At 40.2% G+C, this 16,457-nt stretch overlaps 1 protein-coding gene across 1 annotated transcript in view; it reads right to left on the bottom strand.

Annotated features, from left to right (window-relative positions):
• AK7 (adenylate kinase 7) overlaps positions 1 to 6,055 on the bottom strand; it is a 50,961-nt gene extending 44,906 nt beyond the window's left edge. Inside the window, exons 1-2 of the mRNA XM_040333889.1 lie at positions 5,838 to 6,055; positions 1,542 to 1,727 (exon numbers count right to left, since the gene is read on the bottom strand). Coding sequence (XP_040189823.1) covers positions 1,542 to 1,727; positions 5,838 to 5,924 — 273 coding nt within the window. The 5' untranslated portion in view covers positions 5,925 to 6,055. The remainder of the gene's footprint in view (positions 1 to 1,541; positions 1,728 to 5,837) is intronic.
• Between the last annotated feature and the right edge of the window lie 10,402 nt (positions 6,056 to 16,457).

The raw sequence follows: 16,457 nt of genomic DNA, 5'->3' as shown, positions 1-16,457 counted from the left end.
GTTGAAAAAAACGATCGTGTCAGAACACGGTGACGTGAAACACAACGACGTACTGAAAAAAAACTAAGTTCAATGCTTCCAAGCATGCGTCGACTTGATTCTGAGCATGCGTGGATTTTTAACCGATGGACGTGCCTACAGACGATCGTTTTTTTTACAGGTTTGTTATCCATCAGATAATTTTAAAACAAGCTCCTATTTTTTTAACCAATGGATAAATAACCGATGGGGCCCCCACACGATCGGTTTGCTCCGATGAAAACGGTCCATCAGAACGTTCTCATCAGACAATCGATCGTGTGTACGCGGCATTAGGCTTCATAAGATGTCCTATAGCCGGGTTCCAACCCTTCCCAGAGTGCTTGCTGGCTACTTGACATCCACTTACTGTTTCATATACAGTGGGGAAAATCATTATTTGACCCCCTGTAGATTTTGTAAGTTTGCCCACTTACAAAGACATTAAGGGTCTATACTTTTTATCATAGGTGTATTTTAAATGATAGAGACCAAAATCCAGAAAAAAACACAATACAAATGTTATAAATTGAGTTGCAGTTCAGTGAGTAAAATAAGTATTTGCTCCCCAAGAAAAACATGACTTAGTACTTGGTGGAGAAACCCTTGTTGGCAAGCACAGCGGCACAGAAGTTTCTTGTAGTTGGTTACCAGGTTTGCACATATCTCAGGAGAGGTTTTGGGCCACTCTTCTTTACAGAACTTCTCTAAATCTTTCAGGTGTCTTGGCTGTCACTTGGCAACTCGAAGTTTCAGCTCCCTCCATACATTTTCTATAGGATTAAGGTCTGGAGACTGGCTAGGTCACTCCATGACCTTAATGCTCTTCTTCTTGAAGCACTCCTTAAATTGACAGGACTAATACTGTAGCCAGTCTGTGGGAGCCAGAATTATTGTTGGTTGGTAGGGTGTAACTCTGTTTATAACATTTGTTGCATTATGTGTTATTTTTGGATTTTTGGTTGATATTCTGTCTCTATCATTTTATATAAACCTATGATAAAAAAAAAAATATAGAACCTTCATTTCTTTGTAAGTGGGAAAACTTACAAAATCTGCATGGGATCAAATTATTATTTTCCCGACTGTATAACAGTGATAGCCTCACTAATATTAAAGTGACCCTGTCCGGTCAAAATTCCCAGTACCAGCTCCCTATAATTTAAGAGTGATTATACTCAACTCTCCAGTGGCTCCTTCCTCTGTTTCTGTGCTGCAGCCTTCACAAAGCACTTCAGCATGCAATACTTCAAGAAGTGTCCCCTGCAACATGCTGTAGTTCCTCCCTTCAACCCCTACATTGGAGAAAGGAACCATGGCGCCTAGAGAGACACATAGGCATCCAAAACTTCCATAAGTATTGAATGCTGAAGAGTGATGGAAGCTGCAGAGCTGAAACAGAGAGAAGGTAAGAGACATGGCTCACTGGAGAAATGAGTGAAAAGCTGTCTAATGATCACCAAACATTCAAGTGATGGAACGATAAAAAACAAAAGAACAGATCACACCCCGACGTTGCTTACCACATACGTTTCCACTGGAAAACCCAGCTTCTTGTCCAAAGGTTTGGACAGAGTGCCTACTATCTGGAAGAGGCCTTGTTTTGATTTGCTGCCTCCCTCATCCTCTTGAGCTGACAGGTGCTCTTCTTCCTCCGCACCCTCTTCAGCTTCTTCAAGCGAAGCTCCAGCAATGCAGGCAGACAAATACTGCAGGAATAATAAGACCAAAGAGTCTACAGTGTCAGGACATTCTGTGATAAATAAAGCACATATACTTTATATAATAGTACACATACATTACACTGTACAGTGGAACCTCGGATTGCGAGTAACGAGTTAACGAGCATTTCACAATACGAGCACTGTATTTTTAAAAATCTTTGGCCTGAATCGAGCACGATTCAGGCCAAATCGGTGTGCAGTATCGCATTTGGCCTCAGATAGGGGGGGGGTGCCGGAGCCGAGCAAAGACCAAACAGCGCTGATCGGCGCCGTTCGGAAATGCATGGAAAGGCCGGAGAACAGCTCGGCTGACCTCAGAAAATCTCGGGAAAGAAGTCTGACCGTTTGTACGCTCCATCGGACAATTGTTGTCAGATTTTCCGTGGACAAATGTGGGACAGCATGCTTTAAAATTTTCTCCGCCAACAAATGTGTGTTGTCGGATTATCCGATCATGTGTACACAAGTCCTTTGGACAAAACGCCAAAGTACAAACACGCATGCTCAGAAACAATGCTCACCATGCAATACAAGCTCACGGCCAACGACCTTCAGACAAAAGTCTGACGCTTTGTCCAATCTTGTGTACGAGGCTTTAGGATGTCATTAGATTAGGATGCTTATATAGAACCTGTGCTTCCTTATCAGAGTCTTGAAATACATCAGGGGTCCTGATCAGAGTCCCTTTTTACATCAGGTGTCCCCATTAGAGGGCCCCTTGCATCAACTGTCCCCATCAGAGCCCTCCTTATAGACAGCAGCAATGTGCCGCCTTTAGGGAGCCCTGTGTTGTTTACCAAAACAGAGCTCTGTTCTGTCATTCGCTCAGCCGATCAGTGGGCCCTGGCCATAAATCATTGGCTGAGACCCACTGCTTGGCTTGTGCTGCAGTGAATGACAGCTCGGGTTTCTGGGTGGGCGAGCATAAGAAAGACCCAATGTACAGGTACTTTACAATGGCTGTAAGAGCCAACCCCCCCCCCCCCCCCGCCCCCCACACAGTATATATACTGCAGCAGGTTGGCAAGAGGTTAAAAGCCTCATTCACACGGGCATACCTATGCTAAGGGCCCCCCTATGCCTGCATGTGTTTCATGCATCTGGGTGCAAGCAGTATGGTTTATGTCTACTGGGACTCAGTGGCTGCACAGACATTCAGAGACATGCCCCTTGCACGGCTTCCAAGCTGGGACCAGCGCCTTTATCCATGCAGCCACTGCGTCCCAATAGACATAAATGGGTGAGGCCAAAGACGGTCCTTCACATGGATGGCTGAGGCCTAAGAGCTCATTCACACTGTATGCATTTTTCTGCACTTTATCAACACTGGTCACCACACAGGCACAGAGAAAACTATTTTGTAGAGAATGGAAGAGATCCAAGTGATTCTATGGCAAAACGCACCTCATCCCAAAGGTAATTAATGTAGGTACAAAGAGGAGGTGGGATTATAACGGTGCTAAAATTTCATGCAAAACAGAAGGCTATTCGAATTTTAAACTTGTATTAAGATACTGTATAGACATAATACAGAATACAAAAACAAGAGCAGGGTTCAATAAAAACAAGGTATTGAAGCAGACTTAGAACCGTGTGGTCCGCTGAAATCCCCAAGTTTTGTGAGATAGTGGTCACGTGTGATGTCACATCCCTATATATTTCGCCATTTAGGCTTCCTCAGGGGGGTATATATCGGGACCACCAATTTCAAAAAGTCAGCTCTAACATGGAAATACAAAAACTAAATACAAGATACATTTCAAAAATACACATTACAGTATACATTGGTGTGTGCTGCTCGGCCAACGGCCTTGAAAGGGAACCCACCTCTACCAAACCAGGACGGAAGGAATTCACATGCGGAGCCCCACATGGAGTGTATAACCATCCCGGATGATCAGAAAACGATCTTTTGGGACAAGGCACTAGCAATACAAAGGTGTCCTTTTATGAAGCAGTGAAATCTATTCACTGCTTAGTTCTCCGGCATTCACGGAGGAGATTTTTCTCCTCTGTGTGCCAGTTTATGAACTGGAGAAGATCGCTTCACCCTTGGAGGAGTGAAGTGATCTACCAAAGCTTCAAACAGTGGAGAACGGCCCCCGATACTGGAATCTCGTGAGACTTTACGAGATTACAGTACCAGAAATTCAGCATCAGATGTATATATCATGATAATTATATTACACAAATCGTCAAAAAAAAAAGGGAAGAAAGAAAGGGATTAATTTTGCATGTGAATTCCTTCCGTCCTGGTTTGGTACAGGTGGGTTCCCTTTCAAGGCCGTTTGCCGAGCAAACACCAATGTATACTGTAGTATGTATTTTTGAACTGTATCTTCTATTTCGTTTTTGTATTTCCATGTTAGAGCCCATTCACACAGGGGCGACACGAATCTTTGCGAGGCGACCTGGACGCGACCCGAGTGCGCACCACAGCACGACTTGGGGCGACTTAGAAGGCGAGTTCAAGTCGCCTCCAGGACAGGCGACTTTCCAGTGGCCAATCAAACTAAAATCAGTTCTGTGGGAGGGAGGGGTTTGCCCTAAAAACTATTTTCACTTCCTGAAAAGTCATTGCAGTAAAGACAGTGATCCGACTTCTGAGGCGACTTCCACTGAAACCAATGGATACCAGTCGCCTAGAAGTCGGATTGAAGTAGTAGAGGAACCTTTTCAGAAGTCGTAGCGACTTCAGTAGTGACGGCTCCATCCACTTTAATTGATTTTCTCAACAGCGCGACTTGGGGGCGACTTCAAGTCGGATCCCAAGTCGCCCCTGTGTGAATGGGCTCTTAGAGCTAACTGTTGAAATTGGTGGTCCTGATATATACCCCCCTGAGGAAGCCTAAATGGGGAAATATTTGGGGATTTCAGCGACCCACACGGATCTTGTTTTTATTGCACCCTGCTCTTCTTTTTGTATTCTGTATTATGTCTATACATTATCATAATAAAAATGTTAAATTCTAATAGCCTTCTATTTTGCATGAAATTTTAGCACCGTTAAAATCCCACCTCCTCTTTGTACCTACATAGAAAACAATTGTTTTCTATGTGCCCTGTTCATACAACAAAGCTGGTTTGCAGTGCATTGCATTAAAAAAAAAAAACGCAGACTTGGAGCATTTTTCCCACAAGAGCTCACATGAAGTCACCATTCATGGCAGCTTCACCTCCGCATACAAAAAAGTGAAGGGCCAGTTCACACCAGGAATCGCATAGGAACACACTGAGCATTCCTTTGCGATTCACGTGCGGTGCGATTTTAGCCTATTCATTTTGAATGAACTGAAACGCACTGAACTGCACAGAAGGCAGTGCATGCACACCTTTAGGAAAAAGCACAGCAAGTGGAAGGCATAGGACTTCTGTACCGTGGGATGTGATGCATGCAAACGCACTTAAAGCGGGGGTTCACCCTAAAAACGATTTTCTAACATTTCATCCAGCTCACTCTCTACATTGACAGTATGCCGTTTGTTTTTTTGTTTTTGCTGTACATACCTCGTACAGCTATTTTCTTCCCCGGCTTCCGGGTCGGGACTTCCGCAGGAGTGGGCGTTCCTATCCAGCAGGTGATTGACATGATGACAAAAACGACCTCCCCCCGTCACATAAGGAGCGCATAAGCCATTCGGTTTCTTTCGGCAACTCGTGGCGCTCCTTATGCGACAGGGTGAGGTCGTTCTTGTCATCACGTCAATCACCTGCTGGATAGGAACGCCCACTCCCGCGGGAGTCCAGACCCGGAAGCCGGGGAAGAAAATAGCTGTACGAGGTATGTACAGCAAAAACAAACGGCATACTGTGAATGTAGAGAGTGAACTGGATGAAATGTTAGAAAATCGTTTTTAGGGTGAACCCCCGCTTTAACGTAACATTAACACCCGCTGCAAATCACAGCTGCATTGCATTTTGAACCTGGCGTGGGAAACGTGGGGCGTCCAAGCCTATGTTCTGGTGTGAACTAAATGCCACTCAATAAAGCAAAAATAAAGAAATATGGCAGCTACTTTATCTATATTAATGTCCGGATTGCGTCAACTTTACTCTATTATTGGCTGATTTGTGCCTGCCGACCCATCCTCTCACCTTTCCTATGTTCCTGGCAGCGTACGTATCCAGGTTATTGATGAAGATCCTTTTGGGTCTGACGATCGGCTCCCCTCCCTCGGCCATGTTGCAGTCTGCGGGTTACTGTGGTCGCACTCCGGTTGCCAAGGACGGGAGCGCCGCAGGTTGCTAAGCGACGCTATGGACGCTGGAACGGGGTCCTTCCGAGACAGGCATCGGCAAGGCCATCTACAGTTAGTGCGCAGGCGTGGTAAAGCAGAGAGCGCCCCTAGTGTTATATTAAGCCAAACAGCGTGCGGTTGTAATTCTCAGTGCTACCTGTGCGGGAGAAATTCTAAGTGCTGCTTGTAGATGGCAGTGCTGAGCCGATGACGTCACTGAGAAAACAGATTCTAGAGGAATAGAGAGCTGTAATATCTTCGCCGGGCGCGGTGGCGTGCGTCTGTAATCCCAGCTGCCTGGGAGGCTGAGGCTGTCGGATTGCTTGAGTCCAGGAGTTCTGGTCTACCCTGTGCTATGTCGATCGGGTGTCCACGCTAAGTTCGGTATCAATATGGTGGCCCTAGGGGAGCCAGGGGCCACCAGGTTGCACTAAGGAGGGGTGAACCGGCCCAGGCCGGAAACGGAGCAGGTCAAAACCCCCGTGCTGATCAGTAGTGGGATCGCGCCTGTGAATAGACGGTGTAGAGCAGCCTGGATAATACAGTGAAACACAGTCTTTTTTTTATTTATTTATTCATGTATTTTTATACCCCCCCACCCCCCTTTTTATTTTTACATTTATTCATTAAATGTATTCAGAAATATATATTTTTTTTTTCTCTTTTTTTATACACCCTCATTTATATTCATTATTATCATTATATATATATATATATATATATATATATATATATATATATATATATATATATATATATTTATTTATTTATTTATTTATTTTTTTTTTTTTTATAATAATTGCGTTATTTTAGAGGGAGAAGTTATAAAAAAAATTCTATGGAGTTTTTTTTTTTTTTTTTTTTAGTTTTTTAGTTTTTTTTAATCAGTAATACTTTTAAACAATAAACTGTATGAGCAGCACTGATCCCTACTGGTGAAAGTTAGATAATGCATCTTCAGCTCACATGCGATGATGCATGTTCACCACACGAGGTCGCTCTACTCAGAGTTCTGAGACCGCAGCTTGCCATCCTGAGTGTGTAAATCAACCCCATGCTATTGAAATCATGTAGCTCTTAGCTTCTAGTATCTCAGAGAAAGCCATGTCCTTTGCCGGTTGCAGTGGCGTGCGTCTGTAATCCCAGCTGCCTGGGAGGCTGAGGCTGTCGGATTGCTTGAGTCCAGGAGTTCTGGTCTACCCTGTGCTATGTCGATCGGGTGTCCACGCTAAGTTCGGTATCAATATGGTGGCCCTAGGGGAGCCAGGGGCCACCAGGTTGCACTAAGGAGGGGTGAACCGGCCCAGGCCGGAAACGGAGCAGGTCAAAACCCCCGTGCTGATCAGTAGTGGGATCGCGCCTGTGAATAGACGGTGTAGAGCAGCCTGGATAATACAGTGAAACACAGTCTTTTTTTTATTTATTTATTCATGTATTTTTATACCCCCCCACCCCCCTTTTTATTTTTACATTTATTCATTAAATGTATTCAAAAATATATATATTTTTTTTCTCTTTTTTTATACACCCTCATTTATATTCATTATTATCATTATATATATATATATGTTTATATATATATATATATTTATTTATTTTTTGATTTTTTTTTATAATAATTGCGTTATTTTAGAGGGAGAAGTTATAAAAAAAATTCTATGGAGTTTTTTTTTTTTTTTTTTTAGTTTTTTAGTTTTTTTTAATCAGTAATACTTTTAAACAATAAACTGTATGAGCAGCACTGATCCCTACTGGTGAAAGTTAGATAATGCATCTTCAGCTCACATGCGATGATGCATGTTCACCACACGAGGTCGCTCTACTCAGAGTTCTGAGACCGCAGCTTGCCATCCTGAGTGTGTAAATCAACCCCATGCTATTGAAATCATGTAGCTCTTAGCTTCTAGTATCTCAGAGAAAGCCATGTCCTTTGCCGGTTGCAGTGGCGTGCATCTGTAATCCCAGCTGCCTGGGAGGCTGAGGCTGTCGGATTGCTTGAGTCCAGGAGTTCTGGTCTACCCTGTGCTATGTCGATCGGGTGTCCACGCTAAGTTCGGTATCAATATGGTGGCCCTAGGGGAGCCAGGGGCCACCAGGTTGCACTAAGGAGGGGTGAACCGGCCCAGGCCGGAAACGGAGCAGGTCAAAACCCCCGTGCTGATCAGTAGTGGGATCGCGCCTGTGAATAGACGGTGTAGAGCAGCCTGGATAATACAGTGAAACACAGTCTTTTTTTTATTTATTTATTCATGTATTTTTATACCCCCCCACCCCCCTTTTTATTTTTACATTTATTCATTAAATGTATTCAAAAATATATATATTTTTTTTCTCTTTTTTTATACACCCTCATTTATATTCATTATTATCATTATATATATATATATATATATATATATATATATATATATATATATATATTTATTTATTTATTTATTTATTTATTTTTGTTTTTTTTATAATAATTGCGTTATTTTAGAGGGAGAAGTTATAAAAAAAATTCTATGGATTTTTTTTTTTTTTTTTTTTAGTTTTTTAGTTTTTTTTAATCAGTAATACTTTTAAACAATAAACTGTATGAGCAGCACTGATCCCTACTGGTGAAAGTTAGATAATGCATCTTCAGCTCACATGCGATGCTGCATGTTCACCACACAAGGTCGCTCTACTCAGAGTTCTGAGACCGCAGCTTGCCATCCTGAGTGTGTAAATCAACCCCATGCTATTGAAATCATGTAGCTCTTAGCTTCTAGTATCTCAGAGAAAGCCATGTCCTTTGCCGGTTGCAGTGGCGTGCATCTGTAATCCCAGCTGCCTGGGAGGCTGAGGCTGTCGGATTGCTTGAGTCCAGGAGTTCTGGTCTACCCTGTGCTATGTCGATCGGGTGTCCACGCTAAGTTCGGTATCAATATGGTGGCCCTAGGGGAGCCAGGGGCCACCAGGTTGCACTAAGGAGGGGTGAACCGGCCCAGGCCGGAAACGGAGCAGGTCAAAACCCCCGTGCTGATCAGTAGTGGGATCGCGCCTGTGAATAGACGGTGTAGAGCAGCCTGGATAATACAGTGAAACACAGTCTTTTTTTTATTTATTTATTCATGTATTTTTATACCCCCCCACCCCCCTTTTTATTTTTACATTTATTCATTAAATGTATTCAAAAATATATATATTTTTTTTCTCTTTTTTTATACACCCTCATTTATATTCATTATTATCATTATAAATATATATATATATATATATATATATATATATATATATATATATATATATATTTATTTATTTATTTATTTTTGTTTTTTTTATAATAATTGCGTTATTTTAGAGGGAGAAGTTATAAAAAAAATTCTATGGAGTTTTTTTTTTTTTAGTTTTTTTTAATCAGTAATACTTTTAAACAATAAACTGTATGAGCAGCACTGATCCCTACTGGTGAAAGTTAGATAATGCATCTTCAGCTCACATGCGATGCTGCATGTTCACCACACGAGGTCGCTCTACTCAGAGTTCTGAGACCGCAGCTTGCCATCCTGAGTGTGTAAATCAACCCCATGCTATTGAAATCATGTAGCTCTTAGCTTCTAGTATCTCAGAGAAAGCCATGTCCTTTGCCGGTTGCAGTGGCGTGCATCTGTAATCCCAGCTGCCTGGGAGGCTGAGGCTGTCGGATTGCTTGAGTCCAGGAGTTCTGGTCTACCCTGTGCTATGTCGATCGGGTGTCCACGCTAAGTTCGGTATCAATATGGTGGCCCTAGGGGAGCCAGGGGCCACCAGGTTGCACTAAGGAGGGGTGAACCGGCCCAGGCCGGAAACGGAGCAGGTCAAAACCCCCGTGCTGATCAGTAGTGGGATCGCGCCTGTGAATAGACGGTGTAGAGCAGCCTGGATAATACAGTGAAACACAGTCTTTTTTTATTTATTTATTCATGTATTTTTATACCCCCCCACCCCCCTTTTTATTTTTACATTTATTCATTAAATGTATTCAAAAATATATATATTTTTTTTCTCTTTTTTTATACACCCTCATTTATATTCATTATTATCATTATAAATATATATATATATATATATATATATATATATATATATATATATATATATATATTTATTTATTTATTTTTTTTTTTTTTTTTTTTTTATAATAATTGCGTTATTTTAGAGGGAGAAGTTATAAAAAAAATTCTATGGAGTTTTTTTTTTTTTTTTTTTAGTTTTTTAGTTTTTTTTAATCAGTAATACTTTTAAACAATAAACTGTATGAGCAGCACTGATCCCTACTGGTGAAAGTTAGATAATGCATCTTCAGCTCACATGCGATGATGCATGTTCACCACACGAGGTCGCTCTACTCAGAGTTCTGAGACCGCAGCTTGCCATCCTGAGTGTGTAAATCAACCCCATGCTATTGAAATCATGTAGCTCTTAGCTTCTAGTATCTCAGAGAAAGCCATGTCCTTTGCCGGTTGCAGTGGCGTGCATCTGTAATCCCAGCTGCCTGGGAGGCTGAGGCTGTCGGATTGCTTGAGTCCAGGAGTTCTGGTCTACCCTGTGCTATGTCGATCGGGTGTCCACGCTAAGTTCGGTATCAATATGGTGGCCCTAGGGGAGCCAGGGGCCACCAGGTTGCACTAAGGAGGGGTGAACCGGCCCAGGCCGGAAACGGAGCAGGTCAAAACCCCCGTGCTGATCAGTAGTGGGATCGCGCCTGTGAATAGACGGTGTAGAGCAGCCTGGATAATACAGTGAAACACAGTCTTTTTTTTATTTATTTATTCATGTATTTTTATACCCCCCCACCCCCCTTTTTATTTTTACATTTATTCATTAAATGTATTCAAAAATATATATATTTTTTTTCTCTTTTTTTATACACCCTCATTTATATTCATTATTATCATTATAAATATATATATATATATATATATATATATATATATATATATATATATATATATATATTTATTTATTTATTTATTTTTGTTTTTTTTATAATAATTGCGTTATTTTAGAGGGAGAAGTTATAAAAAAAATTCTATGGAGTTTTTTTTTTTTTTTTTTTTAGTTTTTTAGTTTTTTTTAATCAGTAATACTTTTAAACAATAAACTGTATGAGCAGCACTGATCCCTACTGGTGAAAGTTAGATAATGCATCTTCAGCTCACATGCGATGATGCATGTTCACCACACGAGGTCGCTCTACTCAGAGTTCTGAGACCGCAGCTTGCCATCCTGAGTGTGTAAATCAACCCCATGCTATTGAAATCATGTAGCTCTTAGCTTCTAGTATCTCAGAGAAAGCCATGTCCTTTGCCGGTTGCAGTGGCGTGCATCTGTAATCCCAGCTGCCTGGGAGGCTGAGGCTGTCGGATTGCTTGAGTCCAGGAGTTCTGGTCTACCCTGTGCTATGTCGATCGGGTGTCCACGCTAAGTTCGGTATCAATATGGTGGCCCTAGGGGAGCCAGGGGCCACCAGGTTGCACTAAGGAGGGGTGAACCGGCCCAGGCCGGAAACGGAGCAGGTCAAAACCCCCGTGCTGATCAGTAGTGGGATCGCGCCTGTGAATAGACGGTGTAGAGCAGCCTGGATAATACAGTGAAACACAGTCTTTTTTTTATTTATTTATTCATGTATTTTTATACCCCCCCACCCCCCTTTTTATTTTTACATTTATTCATTAAATGTATTCAAAAATATATATATTTTTTTTCTCTTTTTTTATACACCCTCATTTATATTCATTATTATCATTATAAATATATATATATATATATATATATATATATATATATATATATATATATATATATATATATATATTTATTTATTTATTTATTTATTTTTGTTTTTTTTATAATAATTGCGTTATTTTAGAGGGAGAAGTTATAAAAAAAATTCTATGGATTTTTTTTTTTTTTTTTTTTTAGTTTTTTAGTTTTTTTTAATCAGTAATACTTTTAAACAATAAACTGTATGAGCAGCACTGATCCCTACTGGTGAAAGTTAGATAATGCATCTTCAGCTCACATGCGATGATGCATGTTCACCACACGAGGTCGCTCTACTCAGAGTTCTGAGACCGCAGCTTGCCATCCTGAGTGTGTAAATCAACCCCATGCTATTGAAATCATGTAGCTCTTAGCTTCTAGTATCTCAGAGAAAGCCATGTCCTTTGCCGGTTGCAGTGGCGTGCATCTGTAATCCCAGCTGCCTGGGAGGCTGAGGCTGTCGGATTGCTTGAGTCCAGGAGTTCTGGTCTACCCTGTGCTATGTCGATCGGGTGTCCACGCTAAGTTCGGTATCAATATGGTGGCCCTAGGGGAGCCAGGGGCCACCAGGTTGCACTAAGGAGGGGTGAACCGGCCCAGGCCGGAAACGGAGCAGGTCAAAACCCCCGTGCTGATCAGTAGTGGGATCGCGCCTGTGAATAGACGGTGTAGAGCAGCCTGGATAATACAGTGAAACACAGTCTTTTTTTTATTTATTTATTCATGTATTTTTATACCCCCCACCCCCCTTTTTATTTTTACATTTATTCATTAAATGTATTCAAAAATATATATATTTTTTTTCTCTTTTTTTATACACCCTCATTTATATTCATTATTATCATTATATATATATATATATATATATATATATATATATATATATATATATATATATATATATTTATTTATTTATTTATTTATTTATTTTTGTTTTTTTTATAATAATTGCGTTATTTTAGAGGGAGAAGTTATAAAAAAAATTTTATGGAGTTTTTTTTTTTTTTTTTTTAGTTTTTTAGTTTTTTTTAATCAGTAATACTTTTAAACAATAAACTGTATGAGCAGCACTGATCCCTACTGGTGAAAGTTAGATAATGCATCTTCAGCTCACATGCGATGATGCATGTTCACCACACGAGGTCGCTCTACTCAGAGTTCTGAGACCGCAGCTTGCCATCCTGAGTGTGTAAATCAACCCCATGCTATTGAAATCATGTAGCTCTTAGCTTCTAGTATCTCAGAGAAAGCCATGTCCTTTGCCGGTTGCAGTGGCGTGCATCTGTAATCCCAGCTGCCTGGGAGGCTGAGGCTGTCGGATTGCTTGAGTCCAGGAGTTCTGGTCTACCCTGTGCTATGTCGATCGGGTGTCCACGCTAAGTTCGGTATCAATATGGTGGCCCTAGGGGAGCCAGGGGCCACCAGGTTGCACTAAGGAGGGGTGAACCGGCCCAGGCCGGAAACGGAGCAGGTCAAAACCCCCGTGCTGATCAGTAGTGGGATCGCGCCTGTGAATAGACGGTGTAGAGCAGCCTGGATAATACAGTGAAACACAGTCTTTTTTTTATTTATTTATTCATGTATTTTTATACCCCCCCACCCCCCTTTTTATTTTTACATTTATTCATTAAATATATTCAAAAATATATATATTTTTTTTTTCTTTTTTTATACACCCTCATTTATATTCATTATTATCATTATAAATATATATATATATATATATATATATATATATATATATATATATATATTTATTTATTTATTTATTTATTTTTGTTTTTTTTATAATAATTGCGTTATTTTAGAGGGAGAAGTTATAAAAAAAATTCTATGGAGTTTTTTTTTTTTTAGTTTTTTAGTTTTTTTTAATCAGTAATACTTTTAAACAATAAACTGTATGAGCAGCACTGATCCCTACTGGTGAAAGTTAGATAATGCATCTTCAGCTCACATGCGATGATGCATGTTCACCACACGAGGTCGCTCTACTCAGAGTTCTGAGACCGCAGCTTGCCATCCTGAGTGTGTAAATCAACCCCATGCTATTGAAATCATGTAGCTCTTAGCTTCTAGTATCTCAGAGAAAGCCATGTCCTTTGCCGGTTGCAGTGGCGTGCATCTGTAATCCCAGCTGCCTGGGAGGCTGAGGCTGTCGGATTGCTTGAGTCCAGGAGTTCTGGTCTACCCTGTGCTATGTCGATCGGGTGTCCACGCTAAGTTCGGTATCAATATGGTGGCCCTAGGGGAGCCAGGGGCCACCAGGTTGCACTAAGGAGGGGTGAACCGGCCCAGGCCGGAAACGGAGCAGGTCAAAACCCCCGTGCTGATCAGTAGTGGGATCGCGCCTGTGAATAGACGGTGTAGAGCAGCCTGGATAATACAGTGAAACACAGTCTTTTTTTTATTTATTTATTCATGTATTTTTATACCCCCCCACCCCCCTTTTTATTTTTACATTTATTCATTAAATGTATTCAAAAATATATATATTTTTTTTCTCTTTTTTTATACACCCTCATTTATATTCATTATTATCATTATAAATATATATATATATATATATATATATATATATATATATATATATATATATATATATATATTTATTTATTTATTTATTTATTTTTGTTTTTTTTATAATAATTGCGTTATTTTAGAGGGAGAAGTTATAAAAAAAATTCTATGGAGTTTTTTTTTTTTTTTTTTAGTTTTTTAGTTTTTTTTAATCAGTAATACTTTTAAACAATAAACTGTATGAGCAGCACTGATCCCTACTGGTGAAAGTTAGATAATGCATCTTCAGCTCACATGCGATGATGCATGTTCACCACACGAGGTCGCTCTACTCAGAGTTCTGAGACCGCAGCTTGCCATCCTGAGTGTGTAAATCAACCCCATGCTATTGAAATCATGTAGCTCTTAGCTTCTAGTATCTCAGAGAAAGCCATGTCCTTTGCCGGTTGCAGTGGCGTGCATCTGTAATCCCAGCTGCCTGGGAGGCTGAGGCTGTCGGATTGCTTGAGTCCAGGAGTTCTGGTCTACCCTGTGCTATGTCGATCGGGTGTCCACGCTAAGTTCGGTATCAATATGGTGGCCCTAGGGGAGCCAGGGGCCACCAGGTTGCACTAAGGAGGGGTGAACCGGCCCAGGCCGGAAACGGAGCAGGTCAAAACCCCCGTGCTGATCAGTAGTGGGATCGCGCCTGTGAATAGACGGTGTAGAGCAGCCTGGATAATACAGTGAAACACAGTCTTTTTTTTATTTATTTATTCATGTATTTTTATACCCCCCCACCCCCCTTTTTATTTTTACATTTATTCATTAAATGTATTCAAAAATATATATATTTTTTTTCTCTTTTTTTATACACCCTCATTTATATTCATTATTATCATTATAAATATATATATATATATATATATATATATATATATATATATATATATATATATATATATATATTTATTTATTTATTTATTTATTTTTGTTTTTTTTATAATAATTGCGTTATTTTAGAGGGAGAAGTTATAAAAAAAATTCTATGGAGTTTTTTTTTTTTTAGTTTTTTAGTTTTTTTTAATCAGTAATACTTTTAAACAATAAACTGTATGAGCAGCACTGATCCCTACTGGTGAAAGTTAGATAATGCATCTTCAGCTCACATGCGATGCTGCATGTTCACCACACGAGGTCGCTCTACTCAGAGTTCTGAGACCGCAGCTTGCCATCCTGAGTGTGTAAATCAACCCCATGCTATTGAAATCATGTAGCTCTTAGCTTCTAGTATCTCAGAGAAAGCCATGTCCTTTGCCGGTTGCAGTGGCGTGCATCTGTAATCCCAGCTGCCTGGGAGGCTGAGGCTGTCGGATTGCTTGAGTCCAGGAGTTCTGGTCTACCCTGTGCTATGTCGATCGGGTGTCCACGCTAAGTTCGGTATCAATATGGTGGCCCTAGGGGAGCCAGGGGCCACCAGGTTGCACTAAGGAGGGGTGAACCGGCCCAGGCCGGAAACGGAGCAGGTCAAAACCCCCGTGCTGATCAGTAGTGGGATCGCGCCTGTGAATAGACGGTGTAGAGCAGCCTGGATAATACAGTGAAACACAGTCTTTTATTTATTCATGTATTTTTATACCCCCCCACCCCCCTTTTTATTTTTACATTTATTCATTAAATGTATTCAAAAATATATATATTTTTTTTCTCTTTTTTTATACACCCTCATTTATATTCATTATTATCATTATAAATATATATATATATATATATATATATCTATATATATATATATATATATATATATATATATCTATTTATATTTTGATATATTCTTTTATTTTTTTTTTTTTTATAATAATTGCGTTATTTTAGAGGGAGAAGTTATAAAAAAAATTCTATGGAGTTTTTTTTTTTTTTTTTTTAGTTTTTTAGTTTTTTTTAATCAGTAATACTTTTAAACAATAAACTGTATGAGCAGCACTGATCCCTACTGGTGAAAGTTAGATAATGCATCTTCAGCTCACATGCGATGATGCATGTTCACCACACGAGGTCGCTCTACTCAGAGTTCTGAGACCGCAGCTTGCCATCCTGAGTGTGTAAATCAACCCCATGCTATTGAAATCATGTAGCTCTTAGCTTCTAGTATCTCAGAGAAAGCCATGTCCTTTGCCGGTTGCAGTGGCGTGCATCTGTAATCCCAGCTGCC

The sequence above is a fragment of the Rana temporaria genome, chromosome 13, assembly GCF_905171775.1.
Source record: "Rana temporaria chromosome 13, aRanTem1.1, whole genome shotgun sequence".
In the NCBI taxonomy this organism is placed as follows: domain Eukaryota; kingdom Metazoa; phylum Chordata; class Amphibia; order Anura; family Ranidae; genus Rana; species Rana temporaria.
This window is presented reverse-complemented; position numbering and strand designations above follow the sequence as displayed.